This window comes from Phacochoerus africanus, chromosome X (assembly GCF_016906955.1).
Source record: "Phacochoerus africanus isolate WHEZ1 chromosome X, ROS_Pafr_v1, whole genome shotgun sequence".
Taxonomy (NCBI): Eukaryota; Metazoa; Chordata; class Mammalia; order Artiodactyla; family Suidae; genus Phacochoerus; species Phacochoerus africanus.
In genome coordinates, this window is record NC_062560.1 from 22,368,317 (window position 1) to 22,387,093 (window position 18,777).

Below are 18,777 nucleotides of genomic sequence, written 5' to 3' on the forward strand. Positions count from 1 at the left end.
AATCATAAACTTATCTGATAAACAGGAAGGAAACCTCAGAGCCAAAGAGTGAGATAATTGTTAGCTGAGGCATGTTTTTAGTCATGTGGTTGCGCTGTACTGGTTTCACAGACTTGGAACACAGATGACATATAATTTACCATGTTGAAAATATATCTGAACTTCCTCATTCAGACAGAAACTTAACAGTGCTTACCTAAAACTCCAAAATATATATATTTCTTTTATCTCTTGGAATGGCATCCCCAAATCCAGTCAATCTTTTCTGAGTTAAGGAAATACAGGAAGGAAAAAAAATACAGGGGAACATTTACTTTGAGATTTGCCTTTCCAATGCTTCTACATTTTCAAACAACTAAAAAAAATTTTCCACTTTCTAAGAGGAAGAGCTACTCTGTCAAAGCAAAGTCTATCTAGATCCAGGTTTCATTTCCTAATGACACTGTGTGCACAGAGAACGCTGAACTCACTGACAGCAATTGCTTTCAACCTCATCTCAGTTATTTGTGGCTTTTTTCTTCTTTAAGGAAACTAAAATTCTTTTGGAAAAAAATCATGTGCAAGGCTCAATTCAGCTGAAGACAATCTGGATTCACAATGAAAATCTCTGCAAAAATAAGGACAAAAACAAGAAAAGACAGCATTTGGACTAAACACAGCAACTTTTAACAGTGCTCCCGAATGATGTGACTCCACAAACAGGCTCAGAGTCAATATTTGCCAAGTGAGGTAAGCCATCAACAAACTATTCAGGAAACTTGTTGAAGTCCTTGTATCACCTGGTGCGTACTTACTCACCAGTTTAAACCTACGACACAATCATACTACAACACAGGAAGCAGCACCTCTAATGGGACAAGAGATTCATTTCAACAAGCATAAAGAAAAACAGGCTGTAAATTCACAAGGACTGACATCTGTGGGATGAGGGAAAAAAGAAAAATGAATCTTCCTTATTTTCGTATGTCCTATTTAAAAACACTATTCAAAGGAATGAAGAGGTGCATTTGAAAAATGAAACCAATGGGTACCCCTCCCAACTAAAGCAATGAACATGAACTTGTGAACCTATCTCTAGCTCTCACAGAGTGCTCCTCATCCTCACCCAACCAAAGACGTCCTTAAATTGGAGCCAGTGTGGACTTCCAACAAAACACACCGCACAGCTTCAAAGAGTTAGAAAGAAGGAGGAAGACAAAGGGTGACTGTGTTCGAAGTGCCTTCAAAACAATATTCATTCAAAATCCAACTTATTGTCTATAATGCTATTATCATGAAAATACAGCTTAATATTCAAAGTTATAGGCTTTGAGCATAGTGAAAATTCTACAACTATTGCTTCAAATTCTTACCTCCACAAGTTTTAGTGCACAATATAAACACAAGTTTTAAAACCCTTTATATTAAGAAATTGGCACTGTTAGAGTTTTCTAATAAAACTGGCATGAGGCCATGCAAATATCAGGAAAAACTCAGCAAAATGGAAAAAAAATAGCTTGCAAATTCTAAAATATATCTCTAGACTGAGGGTTTTTTTTTTCCCCTGAAAATATCCACATAAAGTTTCAGGTGTATGTACTAACCATAAAATTCCACTCATGCATTACTGGGGAAAATCAACTGATACAAACTCTTTTCATTCCTTCGTTAAAAAAAGTCTTTTGGCACTTTCCTGTCATAAATAAGTCAACTTTCAGGTTTTTGAAACAGATACATACCTTTGCTAGAGAGACTTCTTTCTTTTCTTTTTTTTTTTTTTTTTGTCTTTTGGCCTTTTCTGGGGCTGCTTCCCGCAGCATATGGAGGTTTCCAGGCTAGGGGTCTAATCGGAGCTGTAGCCACCGGCCTACGCCAGAGCCACAGCAATGCCAGACCCAAGCTGTGTCAGTGACCTACACCACAGCTCATGGCAACGCCGGATTCTTAACCCACTGAGCGAGGCCAGGGATCGAACCCGCAACCTCATGGTTCCTAGTTCAGATTCATCTCCACTGTGCCACGATGGGAACTCCTAGAGAGATTTCTTATGCATCTAATTACCTGCAATAATTTTAAATGTACCATGCAAACAAATATCAAAGTTCATTTCTTAGCCTCGAAGAAGTCCCAGGCTAGCCTAGAAAGAACACAGGTGTGAACCACATATACACACAGATTAAAAATTAAACCTTTAAATCATAATGAAGTCTACAAATAAGCACAGCTTCACAGAGTGATAAACTCAACATAAATGTCTAGTGCATTATCTGCTCCTGCTTCCCATTTGTCTCTGCTCCCCATTCTGTTAAGGTATAATGCATCTACTGCTTTGTTCTTCTCTTCCAGTGCTAGCTGCAAGGGAGAGGCTATCTGCATTCTAGAAGTAGATGGGAGAGTGTTACTGAGCAGAATTCAGTTCCAAATGACAAGTGAATTTACCCAAGTTTGAGCTACTTCTTACAGTCTAAGTCCACAGTGCTAACCTGAAACTCTTGATCATTTCAGTGGAAAGGTTTAATGCAGAAGGGATCAAAAATACCTTACATTCCTATAGTGCTTTGTAGTTTACTAGTCTTACATATTATCGCATCTGAACCTCCCAACAACCTTTGTGCCATATGGAAAGGCATGTTATTGTCCCCACAGTACCTTGATGAGAGGACTCTGAGAGATTAAGAAACCTCACTAAGGTCGCTCAGCCAGAAACCAAAAATGCTACAAGTAGAACCCGGGCCTGTGCTTTCTGACTGCAGCCAGTGGTGAGGGCAGCTTTTCCTTCATGTTCTACACCCAACATTTTTGAAGGGTAAGAAAGGAAGAACATCCAATTAGTTCTGCATGTAAATGTGTATTTATGTGAGTAAAAATGTAGTCACTGTAACTCCTCAAGGAGAATTCCTCCAGAGGATGCTTAAATTATAAGGGGAAAAATATCATCTTTCAAAATATGTGACATTTAAAATAATATTCGGAGTTCCCGTCATGGCTCATAGGTAACGAATCTGACTAGCATCCATGAGGACACAGGTTTGATCCCTGGCCTTGCTCAGTGGGTTAAGGATCCGGCGTTGCCGTGAGCTGTGGTGTAGATCACAGATGCGGCTCGGAGCCCATGTTGCTGTGGCTCTGGCGTAGGCCGGTGGCTACAGCTCTGATTAGACTCCTAGCCTGGGAACCTCTATATGCCACAGGTGCAGCCCTAAAAAGACAAAAGACAAAAATAAATAAAATTAAATAATATTCAAGGAAAATAAAGTTACAGTACTTTTTTTCCAATTTACAGATGACTTTCCTTTTCCACTTAGCAGTGTAATTCTCCTCTTGGTTTGTACTAGTAACATACAATTATTCATGATAAGAAAATTTATTTCAGAAAGACAGGCAATGAAGGCATTACATCAAAACCAAACAGCCACAAAGAATATGCAAGGTAATAATGCTCTAGAGTCAAGGCTATGGTCAACTCAGGCTCCTCTGAGTGGTGAGCTCTGAGTACAGGTCACATTTCTGTCCTTCAGGAAGAAACTGACACAGACCAGCTTTCGATAGGCCATCTTCTGGCCCTCGAAGCATCTGATGATTCCCCCAACTCCAGCCTACATCCCTCTCATGAAAACTCCACACTCTTGAGTTCCATGTCAATTGAATACCACCTCTTAATATCCCCAGATACTTCAAGCCCAACCTATTCAAAAGCAAGTTATCACCTCCCTCAAACCAAATTCAGCCTTCTTCCACTTTCCTATCTCAGCAGTTCTAACAGACCCTCAATTTTCTAAGCCAAAAGCCTGGGCAGCATCCTTAAACTCTCTCTCTTTCTCCTAACTCTGCCACATCTAATCAACTAACAGGTTTGGATACTAACAAATACTTTCGGAAAGCCCCGAGAATGTGCACCACCCTGACACTACTGTAGCAGCCTCTACAAGTTGCCATTAAAAGTAAATAACACCTCACATTTATGGAACACTTACTTTGTCCCAAACACTGTGCTCAAACTTCAAGTCTGAGTTAATTTAATCCACACAATTTATGGTTGGTACTAGTCTTATCCTTGCTTTACAGATAAGGACACAGCTACAGAAAACTTGAGTATCTCACCCTAGGTAACACGGTGAAGCCCAAGATTTTAACCTGGCACTGAACTTCTGTATACCTACATGCGCTTTTCCACTTTGCTTGGAAGGCCCTTTCGGCCTTGTCTGCTCAGCTTCAAAGGTCAGGGCTAGCATGTTCTCTACAAAGTCTCGTGATGCCCCCTGCTGGTGCTCATTCCTTGAAGTCAGAAATTCTCAGGGTTGCCTACATGCCCTACAAACTAGATGCCTAGATCTCAACTCAAGAGATTCTGCTGGCATTGGCAGGGGTGCAGCCTGGCCATAGGGGCTTATAAAAACTTCCCACGTGACTCTAATATGCAGTCAAGGTTGAGACCTACCGCTCTATATTTTCCCAACCCTTTTACACCAGAGCACTTATCCCACTACGTGTGAATGAACTGTTCTGATCTGTGCCACTAACTGCATTGTGAGGTCCTGAAACCCAAGTTTCACAGTTACCTGGGGGGCTTTTTTAAAACTAGAGGTTCCTGAAGAGTTCCCTGGTGACTCAGTGGGTTAAGGTCAGGGGTTGTCATTACTGTGGTTCAGGTTCAAGTCCTTGCCTGGGAACTTCTGCAAGCCATGGGTATGGCCAAAACGAAACAAAAAACAAAGAAACTAGAGGTTCGTGGATGTCACTTAAAAATGAAATTAGACCCATAGGCAGGGCCTTGGAAATGGTCTCACAAATAATTCTGATGTGTATCCAAATTTGGGGACTTTCTCTTAGGTAAAAAATGGGTCCTTACATTTATATCCACCAAGTACAGCAGAGTGCCTAACCCACGGCTGAACTGTGATAAATATTCATGCAATGAGTGAAATCTAGTAACATGAATCTGGAGACTGGGTATATGCAGTCAATATTCAAACTTCCTGCAGCAGCACCTGGGAAAGTTACCTCCTGCAATAGAATCCAAATACAGGGCAGCTTTTCAAATGTATTTTGTAATCCACCAGTGCCCCCTACTGATTTGAAGATGGACTGCTAAATCAAAATGATGGTTAGAGTTTAAATATTTTATTGTATATGTACAAAACTAGCCTCGCACACTGTACTTTTTTCACCAATACCTATACTATCAATTCTTTTGCCTTCCGGTCCTAGTTGACCCAAGCTGGTAACTCTCAAACCCTACCATTTGCTCATCCCCACTCCCAGGCTGCAGTCATGATAGATGACAGGTAATAGCTCTCAGCAGAGCCCTCAAAGCCTCTCACATATCTTCTTGTAGTGTATACAAGTGTAGTGTAGTGTATACAAAATGATAAGCCTTTTTTTTTTTTTTTGGCTTTTTAGGACTGCACCCACAGCATATGGAAGTTCCCAGGCTAGGGGTCAAATTGGAGCTGTAGCTGCCGGCCTATACCACAGCCAAAGAAACTCAGGATCCGAGCCACACCTGTGACCTATGCTGCAGCTCAAGGCAATGCCAGATCCTTAACCCTCTGAGCGAGACCAGGGATCAAATCTGCACCTTCATGGATACCAGTTGGGTTCATTACTGCTGAGCCACAACAGGAACTTCTCACATATCTTCTGTTCTCTGGTCAATGTCTCTTCCAAATCCTACCAAGCTCATGATACCACTCACCTCAAAAACACAAACCATCTATCTACTAATTTGCCTCAGTTCTTGCTATTCATAGTATGCTAGGAGATGAGCAGCATCTATATCACCCAGGAGCTTGTTAAAAAATGGAAACTCTGGAGTTCCTGTTGTGGCTCAGTGGTTAGTGAACCTGACTAGCATCCATGAAGACTTGGGTTCCATCCCTGGCCTCGCTTAGTGGGTTAAGGATCCGGTGTTGCTGTGAGCTGCAGTCAAGGTGGCAGACATGGCTCAGATCTGGCGTTGATGTGGCTCTGGCGTAGGCAGCGGTAGCTCCGATTCTATCCCTAGCCTGGGAACCTCCGTATGCCGTGGGTGCAGCCCTAAAAAGACAAAAAAAAAAAAAAAGGAGACTCTGAGGCCCCTACCCAGACCTACTAGATCAGAATCTGCATTTCAACAAGAGTCACATCCACATTAAAGTCTGTGAAGGAGTTCCAGCTGTGGCTCAGTAGGTTACAAATCTCACTAGTATCCATGAAGATGCGGGTTTGATCCCTGGTCTCGCTCAGTGGGTTAAGGATCCAGCATTGCTATGAGCTGTGGTGTAGGCCGGCAGCTGCAGCTCCAATTCAACCCCCAGCGTGGGAACTTCCATAAGCTCCAAGTGCAGCCATAAAAAGCAAAAATGAAGAAAAAAAAAGCCTGTGAAGCACTGGTTCTCACCTACAAGACCTAACAATGCCATTTTATGACAAGTAATTTTCTTTCTTTCTTGCTGCAGTGTGTAGAAAACTAGACAAATAATTTTTTAAATAAGTCTTGCTGGAGTTCCCGTTGTGGTGCAGTGGTTAAAGAATCCGACTGGGAACCATGAGGTTGTGGGTTCGATCCCTGGCCTTGCTCAGTGGGTTAAGGATCCGGCGTTGCCGTGAGCTGTGGTGTAGGTCGCAGACGTGGCTCGGATCCCTCATTGCTGTGGCTGTGGTGTAGGCCGGCAGCTACAGCTCCGATTAGACCCCTAGCCTGGGAACCTCCATATGCTGTGGGAGCGGCCCTAGAAAAGGCAAAAAGACAAAAAATAAATAAAATAAATAAGTCTTGTTATCTTGAAGCAAAATTCATCACCTACCTACACATGTAAGTCTAAAAAAAAAGAGAGACAGTATACTTATTTTATGGTAACACAACAGACAACAAAAAGGAAAGATTTATATGCATTATATTTCCATATATAAATAAATGTTCAACACAAATAAAAATGTGAAGAATCACCCAAGTTTCTAAGACATACCTGAGGCAGGTGGTACCATCCAGTTGAGGACCATTAGTCTATAATCACTCCCACCCTTCCTTCCCTTCCATCTCATTGGTAGAAGGGAATATCCTCCTTTTTTAAAGCCAAGGGAGTCTCTTTTATAAAAGTTCCCTTCCCACATTTCTCCAGAGGCCATAAGCATTGCCAAATCTCACAAAACGACTTTAGAATCTTGACCAAGCATGTCCTTCTAGCTACCATATTCCCCCTCCTTCTCTTGATAGTCAAGCTTATAAACCTCATTTACTCAGCTTTCAGTCACCAACCCATATTAATCTAGCTTTCACTACCATCATGAAAGCTTTCCAAATTGCCCAAATCAAATCAGCAAACACTTCTCCAAGCTCATCTAACTCATCCTTCCTAATAGACATTGTTGTTGCACATCCAGTCTCCACTACCCCATTGTGCTCAAGGAATCATTTCTCTCCAAGTTGATTAAGGTAAACTGACCCCATCCTGGGCTGATTCTGCTTAGTCTAGTCACATCAGGGCATGGCATTCCCCTAGCACTAGCTATTGGGTCAGGGCCAAATACCTGACCTAAGTTGGTCCAATCAGACTGAAGGGAAACTGTAGTTCAAGCCTGGGAGTTTTATCCTCTCTCTTACTCTAGTGAATGGGAAAGCATGTGTTACCGGCAATCTTACAACCACAAGGAGAACCAGTCTAACTGTGGAAAGCCAAGAAAAGAGATGGGGACCTTGAAAACAATGTTGACCCAGTAGAGTCCACCCTTCCTCTGCATTTTGTGAAAAAAAATTCCTTACTATTTAAGCAGTTGGGTTTTCCCACCTGAGAGCATCCTAACATAGCCTTCCCTTGAAACTTCCCTCCCTTAATTGTTTAAACATCACTCTGGTGCTCCTACTTCTACTTATCAGGTTGCTTCTCAAAATCTCTGGGCTCCCCTCTTCCTCATACTCCTCCTTAAATTTTGGTATCCACCAAGGTCTGCTGTGAGCTTTTCGACTCAAAGTACATGTTTCAACAATTTCAGCTCCCTTTATCTTTCCCTTGATACAGAAGAACTGATCTACCAGCACTTCCCCCATGGAGTACCACTGCTGCTGTTCCGCGGCTCATCCACCTGAGGAACTCCTGGCTTTCAAAACTTGCCTCACCTGAAGTCCCCAGGGGTTCATTGCCTTTTTTGTGCCACCATCTTCTTTGGCAGTCTGGTAAGCCCTAGGGACCCCTTCTCAAAATAATGCTTCTAACTGCATTTTATAAATGCCAATTATATTGCAATATAGTTGTTTTTAAAACCCCAAATCTGATATAGTAATGTGTACTTCTTTATTAGCTCTTTAAGTTAAAAAAATCTATTAGAGAGTCTTATAACTACTATAATCTTTTTCTTTTTTTTTTTTTTTGTCTTTTTGCCATTTCTTGGGCCGCTCTGGCGGCATATGGAGGTTCCCAGGCTAGGGGTCAAATCGGAGCTGTAACCACCAGCCTACGCCAGAGCCACAGCAACGCAGGATCCGAGCCGCGTCTGCGAACTACACCACAGCTCACGGCAACGCCAGATCGTTAACCCACTGAGCAAGGGCAGGGATCGAACCAGCAACCTCATGGTTCCTAGTCGGACTGTTACCACTGCGCCACGACGGGAAGTCCCATAACTACTATAATCTTAAAGCAGTGATAAGCATAAATATCTTGAGATCTGGAACCACTGTAATGTGATATGAAAATATCTGTGAGGAGTTCCCGTCGTGGCGCAGTGGTTAACGAATCCGACTAGGAACCATGAGGTTACAGGTTCGGTCCCTGCCCTTGCTCAGTGGGTTAACGATCCGGCGTTGCCGTGAGCTGTGGTGTAGGTTGCAGACGCGGCTCGGATCCCGCGTTGCTGTGGCTCCGGCGTAGGCCGGTGGCTACAGTTCCGATTGGACCCCTAGCCTGGGAACCTCCATATGCCGCGGAGCGGCCCAAGAAATATCAAAAAGACCAAAAAAAAAAAAAAGAAAATGTCTGTGACATGCATTGGTCCTGCTGACTTCTATTGGTGACTACCACTAGTTTGTGGCTGTAGTAACTTAATTAATTGCTCTCCATGAACCACATGTTCTCATATCTGTGCTGTTCTGTAACCTCACACCATACTGACTCTGGCCTTGGCCATGTGACTTGTTTTGACATCAGCAAATGCGATATAAGCATGTGGTTATGCACCGGGACTAGCCTTCGTAGAACCCAGTAACCATGTAAGGGAGCCCAAAACAGCCACATTGAGGGGCCCCAGGCCCACTGATATGAAAGTAAGGCTACCTCATAGTATAGCCACCAGTTGAATTCTGTCACTAGAGGATGCCGGCAGAACTGTCCAGACAACCTATAGATGGTGAGAAGTAATAAATCACTGTTGTTTTAAGGTCATTATCTGGAAACTGATAATTGAAACTGTTAACCTACATTCATAACTGAAAGAAATGCTAAATTTCAGCAGATTAATGAAACTGATTTTTTTTTTCCCTGCCAGAATTTAAAGATCCTCTTAATTCTATCCAGACCTTCTGAGGGGCCAAGAACCACAGCTTAAGAACCCTTGGTAAAACAGAGGAGATGATACTCTCCTTTTCACCACCACAGAACACTGCTGATAACCATATAAACTGATCACAGCATACTCTTTATTGTCGCAACACAGTGTACCCTTTGTTGTTGCAACCCTCAAACTAAGCCAGGCTCCTAGCACATAATAGGTGTTCAACACAAATTTATCAAACAAAACCAAGTTGCTTATGAGATCTGTTGTCCTAACTAAACTGTGAGCTACCTGAAAACAAAATAAAAGCAAATACCTGGATGTCACTTCTATGTGCCAGGGCCTCTTACAAATGCTTTACACATACTAACTTATTTATTCCTTATAACAAGCCTACAGGTAAATGTTGTTTCCCTAACTTCACCAATAAAAAAACAGGCTCAGAGAGGTTAAGTGACTTGCTCAAGGTCACACATCTAGAACGTGGCAACTCCAGGAATGGAAGGCCAAATCCACATTCTGACTTTAGAGCCTGACCCAATGCACCCAAAGCACGTTGTAGGCACTCAATAAAACTTTTAAGGAGTTCCCGTCGTGGCTCAGTGGTAAACGAATCCGACTAGGAACTATGAGGTTTCAGGTTCGATCCCTGGCCTTGCTCAGTAGATTACGGATCCTGAGTTGCCCTGAGCTATGGTGTAGGTCGCAGACGCGGCTCAGGTCCCATTGCTGTGGCTATGGCATAGACCGGCAGCTACAGCTCTGATTAGACCCCTCGCCTGGAAACCTCCATATGCCACAGGAGCGGCCCTGGAAAAAGGCAAAAAAAAAAAAAACCACTTTTAAGTGAGTAGTATAATTCTGAGATTTCATTAGCAGTCTTTTATGGGTACAATGCTTCTTGACTCAATTTTGTAGACTCATTTCTGGTAGCTTGCGATTTGTTCTTCATTATAAAAAATATCATTTACTTTTTTTAAAGGAGAATAATGGCTTCATGTTAAAATGCAGATTTTCGAAACAGTCTTCACTGTAAAAGCCTTTCAAAGGACACGAGTTCAAAAACTGTAAAGAAGGGGCTCGACCTGTCCATACTATATAATGTTCACTGGGGAGGAGAAAGTAGTCCAGCTTCTTCCCCTAACCCAGCCGTTCCATTCCCATGCCAGTCTCCCCGACTTCCTGCAGGAGCTTCGCCGAAGGTGACCTCCCCCATTCATACCACGTTCTAAAACCTGACCTTGCCCGGCACAACCAAAGCCGAACCCCGCGGTGCCCTAAGCTGGCCTAACCCTACTCACGAACTCAAGAGGGCACCAGCCAGAGTGTGGATACTGTGAGGGATACTTTAACTTTTTAAAGCATTTTATTCCCGAGAGCACGACCAAAGGGCCCCACCCACCACCCTCGAATCTCCCGCCTCCTGTGCCGCAACCGCAAACTCCAGGTGGACCGGTGAATGACCCTCGGGACCGGGACACAGGCAGCCCGGAGGCGGGAAAAGCCTCAAAGCGAGCCAGTTCTGGTTCCCAGAGAGGCCCAAGAGAGCGCGGGGAGAGCTGCAGGCGGCCGGGAAGGGGCGGTGACAGTTGTGACCCGGCTCGACACTCTCACCTTGAACATGTCGCTGGCAGCGGCGGCTCCGGCGGGGTCACCCGGCCTCGGCCACGCCCACTGTAGAGAGGTAACTACGGCGGCCGATTAGGGCCCGATTCCTCCGACCGCAAGTGGGCCGCGGTGCGGGTAACAGGCGTACAGCCAATTCGATCCCGCTAAGGCTTAACTCGGAAGCGTGGGCTGCTAGCAGCGTCGTTGAGCTGCAGCGCGTCGCGCCTCAGGCGGCGAACACCAGCCCCGCCTTCCGGAGGCTCCGCCCCTGCGCCGGCGGTTGCTAGGCGGCGGGAAAGCGCCAGCTCAGTGTGGGCGGCACGCGGGGGCGCTAGGAGGGAGGCGCCGAGCGCAGAGCCGTGCTGGGAATTGGCCTTCGCCGCCGTGATTGGGCGCCAGCAGCGTGGGCTGGGAAGCCTGTGTGCGGAGGCCGCCGGGCGGGGGCGCTCGGCAGGCCTCTGGTAGCTTCGAAAGCCTCGCAGCCGGAAGCTACCGACCTCGGCGGCCTGGATTTACCTCACAAAAGGTTTTTAGTTTTGTGGGGGTTTTTTTTTCACCCTTGTTTAGCCATTTCCAAGATTTTAAATTTAAACTAATTTGCCTTGTCCTTTAGTCTTGAAAGAGCCCGACATTTTTTTCTTCTTTAAAATACTTAAGCGTATGTTTCTCACAGGGAATCAAATGTTTGTCCTTTAATTAGAGTAGAAATAAGTAATAATGACAAAAATTATCTTATTAACAAGAATAGCAACCACCAACAGCGTTTACTATGTAACTTGCTCTGATGTAAACTCCTTACACATACTCTTCTTTCCAACAACCCAAGTAGGTGGGCACGATTATTATCTCCCGTCAAATAGATGAAGAAACCGAAGCTCAGAGAAGTAATATGTGGAAGGTCATACAGAAGGAAAGTGGGAAGCCAGGATTCAAACCTCAGTAGCCTGGCTTTAAAGCCTGTGATCGCAAGTAAACAACTGTTGTAGTGTCTCATACTGGGGTTGTATTTCATGTTTCATTCTGTATTTCATTCTAATCCCGCAGCAAATGTAAGCCCATCCGGGGCAGGCATCCAGAAGATTTTGGGAGTTTGGTGCGGTGTCACTGCTCTCCAGCCAAGATCACTAAGAATACTGTAGTTGAACAAGCTGAGTTCATTTCTCTTTGGTGCCAGGAGAACGCACCCTTGGGAAACGGTGGGGCATCTCAGTAAGAGGGTGTTAGATTTATTCTAGGATTTGGGGCTTTGGTTGGGGGGTTTGCGGGTGAGTTCAGGGAAGCGAGTCCTTGTTCTGGATTGGGTGGTGCTAGGAAGCCAGGGCTAACACGAAAGCCCAGGTGTGGGTGCCAGGCCAGCTCCCAGATGTTAAGGGCTACTTTTCTCTTTCTCAAGAGAATTGTATATCCCAAGCCTTCCCTGTACCTAAGGAGAACTATTTAGGAGACTCTGAAGGCTCTGCATCAGTAATGGAATGTCATATGTGTATAAGAGTGTGACTTATAAATGATAAGTTAGGGCAGAAATTCTTAATTCTGGAGGTACATGAACTTGGGGAAAAATTACAACTTTATTTTCACTAACCTATAACTGAACTTTAACACTTCTTTAAATTGTGTAGGTAACAAACCACAGTAGTTCAGCGGTACCTATGACTTTGTCATCAGTAGAAAGCACAGATATTTTCATATCACATTATGGTCACAGCAGATTTCTTGAAATATCATTTCTGCTCATTACCACTTCACAAGTACTGTAATTATTAGAGCTCTCATTTTTTATTTTATTTAATGCATAAAGAAGACATTTCTATAATTTTGTTTTTGAAAATATTTTTACAATGATTTCAATATAATTGAAGTCTTTTGTAACCCTATATATTTTAGATTATGGGTTTAAAAAAACATAGTTCTTATTCAATAACCCGTGTTAAACCATAATGGAAAAGAATATGAAAAAGAATATATATGTGTGTATCTGTATGTACACATATATGTGTATAACTGAATCACTTTTTTGTACAGCAGAAATTAATACAACAATGTAAATCAACTATCCTTCAATTAAGCGAAAAACATAGTTCTTAGAAGGAGTTTGTCCATAGGGGTCCACAGCACCAAAAGAAAAGATAAAGAGGCCCTGGCTTAGTACAAGACACTAGGCAGTGACTAAGAATTGGAAACTGCTTCCAAATTGGAGTAACGTATCAAAGGATAGAAAATCAGAGGTGGAATCAGATCACGTACTACACATGCTCTCACTTTACTAGGCAAGGAACTGAGCTACTGAGAGATTAAGGGACTTGCCCATAGTCTCACAGATGTTCCGTGATAAAACTAGGATGAAAAGTTTTTAGAAAGCATGTAAAAACCCTCCACTCTTCTAGGCATTGGGAATTTCATAGTTAGCAGGATGCCTCCTGCCTTCAACAAGCTTGTTGGGGTGACAGCCAAGAAACAAAATTTTGATGCAACGTGAGAGGTAATGTAAATGAAAAACACATACAGTATTATGGGACCTTGGAGACACCAGTGAGTAGTTCTGTAAAAAATAGAAGGAGGAGAATTTCAAAGAAGAGGCAGCAATTACCTGGGGTCCTAAAGGATGAATTGATGTTTACTGGTGGTAGGGAAGTCAATCTAGGTGGAAAAAAATGTCATGATCAGCGGCACAGAATTACAAAACATTAATTTTGATAAGTTCTTGTTCTCACAGATGGTATAGAAAGGATGCTGATGGAAAGTTGGTATTTTGAGATTTGAAAGAGAGTGAAACTAGATTGTGAAAAGACATAAATGCATTTCTCTTTTTTTGGCCTCGTCCCTGGCATATGGATGTTCCCAGGCTAGGGCTCGAACCCACACCATGGCAGTGACCTAAGCAGTGAAAATGCAAGATCCTTAACCTACTACACCACAAGAGAACTCCTTGAATGCACTTCTAAGGAGTCTGGACTTTAGCTTGGAGGAAATGGGGGTCCCTAAAAGATTTTTTTTTTGTCTTTTTGCCATTTCTTGGGCCGCTCCTGTGGCATATGGAGGTTCCCAGGCTAGGGGTCCAGTCGGAGCTATAGCCGCCAGCCTACGTCAGAGCCACAGCAACGCGGGATCTGAGCCACATCTGCAACCTACACCACAGCTCATGGCCACGCCGGATTGTTAACCCACTGAGCAAGGGCAGGGATCGAACCCAAAACCTCATGGTTCCTAGTCGGATTCGTTAACCACTGAGCCACGACGGGAACTCCCCTAAAAGATTTTAAATTGAGATTTTAAGTTTGGATTATTGCTCTAAAAAGTTAACTCCAGCTGTCAAATAGAGGATGACTAGGAGGTTGAAGACTGGAAAAGAGGAGACCACATAGGCGGCTGTGGATAGATCCATTTGTCTTTCCCATATATATATCATATTGTTTTTAGTACAGAAAGAATATAAGCAACATTAAGAGATCCATGAAACCTTGCTTTTTCAAGGGTTCTGGAATTAGCTCAATAATCGTATGCCACTTGAGTCTCATCCAGACAGTGTAATAATATAGATTACGACTTCAAATGTTTAATTTATATACTTTCAGAGTACTTCATTGTAAGGAAAATGAGTCGTTCCATGAAGACGTCAGTTACTGGTGTTCCAAAATCAGAAAATCCAGCCTTAGGAAAAGGTCCCAAAGTACCTTTGTCAAATACTGTAAAGACAAAGGGAAAACAACAGTAAGTAGCTGTCTTTCACCTTGTATCATTTTCCACAACTGGACAGTTTCCATATAGTATTTACCCAGCTAACATCAAACACTTCTTGTTTTGTAAATTAGAGGGGTTTTGTGTGTTTTAAAATTACTTTTGAATTTAAGAATAATTATTATAATTATAGTATTTCATAACTAACAAAGCATGTTAACACACATCTCTTTGATCCTGACACAACCCTGTGATGCAGTCTTATTATTACATTTCATAAGTGAGCAAGCAGCAACTAGGAGAAGGTAATTGATTTGCAAAAGGTTAAACAGCTAATAAATGGCATTGGCTAGTATTGAAGGGTATGTTTCCATACTTGAGGTCTTTTCTATTCAATATCTTATCATCTGCATTTTGCGAGTCAACAGTGGCATTAAACAGGAGTGCCTACCCCCTTCGCATGTAGCCATGTGAGGTGTAATGATGGGGTTCAAAGGGGCTAGTTCTTAGAGAGTGAGATCCCTACAATCTGCCCGTGTTGGGACATGATGAAAAGTAGAAAAATACTCTGACCTGGCTGAGAAGACCCTGGTTCAAACAAAGATCAGAGAAGGGAGTTTCCTTTTTTAGGGCATGGTCATTCACTCCCAGAAGAAAATTGGGCCTATTGTAGCTTCACCTATTGTATGTTCTATTCTCATAGCACTTCAACTAGTTGGATAGTGTTGGTTTTTGTTTTTGTTTGTCTTTTTGCCTTTTTTAGGGCCGCTCCCAAGGCATATGGAGGTTCCCAGGCTAGGGGTCTAATAGGAGCTGTAGCCACCAGCCTACACCAGAGCCACAGCAACATGGGATCCGAGCTGCGTCTGCAACCTACACCACAGCTCACGGCAATGCCAGATCGTTAACCCACTGAGCCAGGCCAGGGATTGAACCCGCAACCTCATGGTTCCTAGTTGGATTCGTTAACCACTGCTCCACGACGGGAACTCCTGGACAGTGTTTTTAAGAATGAACAATAATGGGATCATTTTAGGTCATGAATCATTTTACAAAGCACATTTGTTTCTGTGTGTTCGTGTATGTGTGTGTGTGTGCACATGTGCCTTTTGATAATAAAGTTTTAGCCAGGACTTTTGTTAATCTCAAGGTAAATATTCTCAAGTATTTTATATCCTCATTCTGACTAGATTCTGCAGTTGACTAGTTCTAATCACCAGATCCTAATGTTCCTCATTAGGTCAGTTCTAGTGTGGGGGATGAGGAGGTACAGGAGGAGGAAGCATAAATTCAGAATTCCCCAAGATTTTAGGAAAATGAAAACTACTTCACAAACCTCAATGTATTTTTTTTCCTTTCAGAAATAAAGATATTTCAGCTTACAGGATACAGAGAGCTTGGTTATCTCATCTGGACAAAACAATGTTTCAACTACTTAAGCACACAATTTGTGCAGCAGTATGTATTTTGCTTTTTGTTTGCTCTGACAGATATAATTACTTATCAAGGTAAAAGGTGTGTTAAGTAGCAATAGAATATATAACCTTCTGGAGTTCCCGTCGTGGCGTAGTGGTTAACGAATCCAACTAGGAACCACGAGGTTGTGGGTTTGGTCCCTGGCCTCACTCAGTGGGTTAAGGATCTGGTGTTCCGTGAGCTGTGGTGTAGGTCAAAGACGTGGCTCAGATCCTGCATTGCTGTGTCTCTGGCAAAGGCTAGTGGCTACAGCTCTGATTAGACCCCTAGCCTGGGAACCTCCATGTGCCGCAGGAGCGGTCCTAGAAAAGGCAAAAAGACAAAAAAAAAAGAAAAGAAAAGAATATATAACCTTTTAAAATCTCTTTTATTTGAATCTAATAATATTGCATGCAGTTGTGGGATTTCTTCCTTGGTTAACTCTAAACGAATATTTCTGGATTTTTTTTGATCCCCTTCCAGGCCAGGGATCAAACCCTAGCCATAGCAGCGACCCGAGCTGCTGAAGTGACAATGCCAGATCCTTAACCCACTGGACCACAAGGGAACTCCTGGATTTATATTTAGCATAGATAACTATTATTTCTTCTTCTGAGGCCAATGTGATTTTTTTTTGTCTTTTTGCCATTTCTTGGGCCGCTCCTGCGGCACATGGAGGTTCCCAGGCTAGGGGCTGAATCGGAGCTATAGCCACCGGCCTACGCCAGAGCCACAGCAACACGGGATCCAAGCCGCGTCTGCAACCTACACCACAGCTCACGGCAACGCAGGATCGTTAACCCACTGAGCAAGGGCAGGGACCGAACCTGTAACCTCATGGTTCCTAGTCGGATTCGTTAACCACTGAGCCACGACGGGAACTCCCCAATGTGATTTTTTAAAATAAATTTTACTGGAGTAAAGTTGACTTACAAGTTGTATTAGTTTCGGGGGTACAGCAAAGTAAATCAGGTATACATGTATCCCTTTTCAGATTCTTTTCCCATATAGGTTATATACAGTATTGAATAGTTTACCCTGTGCTATGCAGTAGGTTCTTGTTACCTATTTATTTTTTATATATAGTAGTGTGTATATATCAATCCCGACCCCCAATTTATCCCTCCCTCGCTATATTTCTCCTTTGGTAACCATAAATTTGGTTTCAAAATGGTTGAGTATGGAGTTCCCATCATGGCGCAGCAGAAACGAATCCGACTAGGAACCATGAGGTTGTGGGTTCGATCCCTGGCCTCGCTTAGTGGGGTAAGGATCTGGCGTTGCCATGAGCTGTGGTGTAGTTCACAGATGTGGCTCAGATCTGGCGTTGCTGTGGCTCTGGCCTAGGCTGGTAGCAACAGTTCCGATTCAAACCCTAGCCTGGAACCTCCATATGCAGCGGGTGCAGCCCTAAAAAGACCAAAAAAAACCCAAAAAAAACCGGTTGAGTATGTTTTTGTTTTATAAGTTCTTTTGTATCATTTTTATTAGATTCCACATATTAGTGATCTCATATGATACTTGTTTTTCTCTGTCTGACTTACTTCATTCATTTAGTATGATAATTTCTAGGTCCATCCATGTTGCTGCAAATGACAATATTTCATTCCTCTTTGTGGCTGAGTAATTTTCCGTTGTATATATGTGCCACATGTTCTTTATCCAATCCTCTGTTGATTTACACTTAGGTTGCTTCCATGTCTTGGATATTGTAAATAGTACTGCAGTGAACATTGGGATAGATGTATCTTTTCAAACTATGATTTTCTCTGGATATATTCCCAGGACTGGGATTGCTGGATCATATGGAGCAAAGGACACCAGAAACAAAATAAAAAGACAGCCCACTGAATGGGAGAAAATCTTTGCAAACGTAGTGACTAACAAAGGATTAATCTCCAAAATATACAAATACCTCATACAGCTTTATAACAGAAAAACAAACAACCCAATTAAAAATGGTCAGAAGATCTAAACAGACATTTCTCCACAGAAAACAGACAGATGGCCGGAGTTCCCGTCGTGGCGCAGTGGTTAACAAATCCGACTAGGAACCCTGAGGTTGTGGGTTCGGTCCCTGCCCTTGCTCAGTGGGTTAATGATCCGGCGTTGCGGTGAGCTGTGGTGTAGGTTGCAGACGCGGCTCGGATCCCGCGTTGCTGTGGCTCTGGCGTAGGCCGGTGGCAACAGCTCCGATTCAACCCCTAGCTTGGGAACCTCCATATGCCACGGGAGCGGCCCAAGAAATAGCAACAACAACAACAACAACAACAAAAAGACAAAAGACAAAAAAAAAAAAAGTCTACCATCAGTAAATGCTGGAGAGGGGCGTTCCCGTTGTGGTGCAGTGGAAATGAATCCGACTAGTATCCATGAGAATTCGGGTTCGATCCCTCCCCTTGCTTGCCGAGAGCCATGGTGTAGGTAGCAGATATGGCGTGGATCCTGAGTTGCTGTAGCTGTGGTGTAGGCCTGCAGCTGTAGCTCTCATTTGACACCTAGCCAGGGAACTTCCATATGCCAAGGGTGCAGCCCTGAAAAAAAAAAAAAGCAATAAATAAATAAATGCTGGAGAGGGTGTAGAGAAAAGGGAAC

The 18,777-nt window shown here is 43.2% G+C and overlaps 2 protein-coding genes across 2 annotated transcripts in view; one reads left to right on the forward strand and one right to left on the reverse strand.

Annotated features, from left to right (window-relative positions):
* Nucleotides 1-11,285, reverse strand: part of APOO (apolipoprotein O) — a 68,101-nt gene extending 56,816 nt beyond the window's left edge. The window contains exon 1 of the mRNA XM_047765436.1: nt 11,059-11,285. Within this exon, the coding sequence (XP_047621392.1) occupies nt 11,059-11,067 (9 nt within the window). The 5' untranslated portion in view covers nt 11,068-11,285. The remainder of the gene's footprint in view (nt 1-11,058) is intronic.
* A 201-nt stretch (nt 11,286-11,486) lies between these two features.
* CXHXorf58 (chromosome X CXorf58 homolog) overlaps nt 11,487-18,777 on the forward strand; it is a 28,762-nt gene continuing 21,471 nt past the window's right edge. Inside the window, exons 1-3 of the mRNA XM_047765071.1 lie at nt 11,487-11,578; nt 14,625-14,760; nt 16,089-16,185. Of these exons, the coding sequence (XP_047621027.1) occupies nt 14,645-14,760; nt 16,089-16,185 (213 nt within the window). The 5' untranslated portion in view covers nt 11,487-11,578; nt 14,625-14,644. The remainder of the gene's footprint in view (nt 11,579-14,624; nt 14,761-16,088; nt 16,186-18,777) is intronic.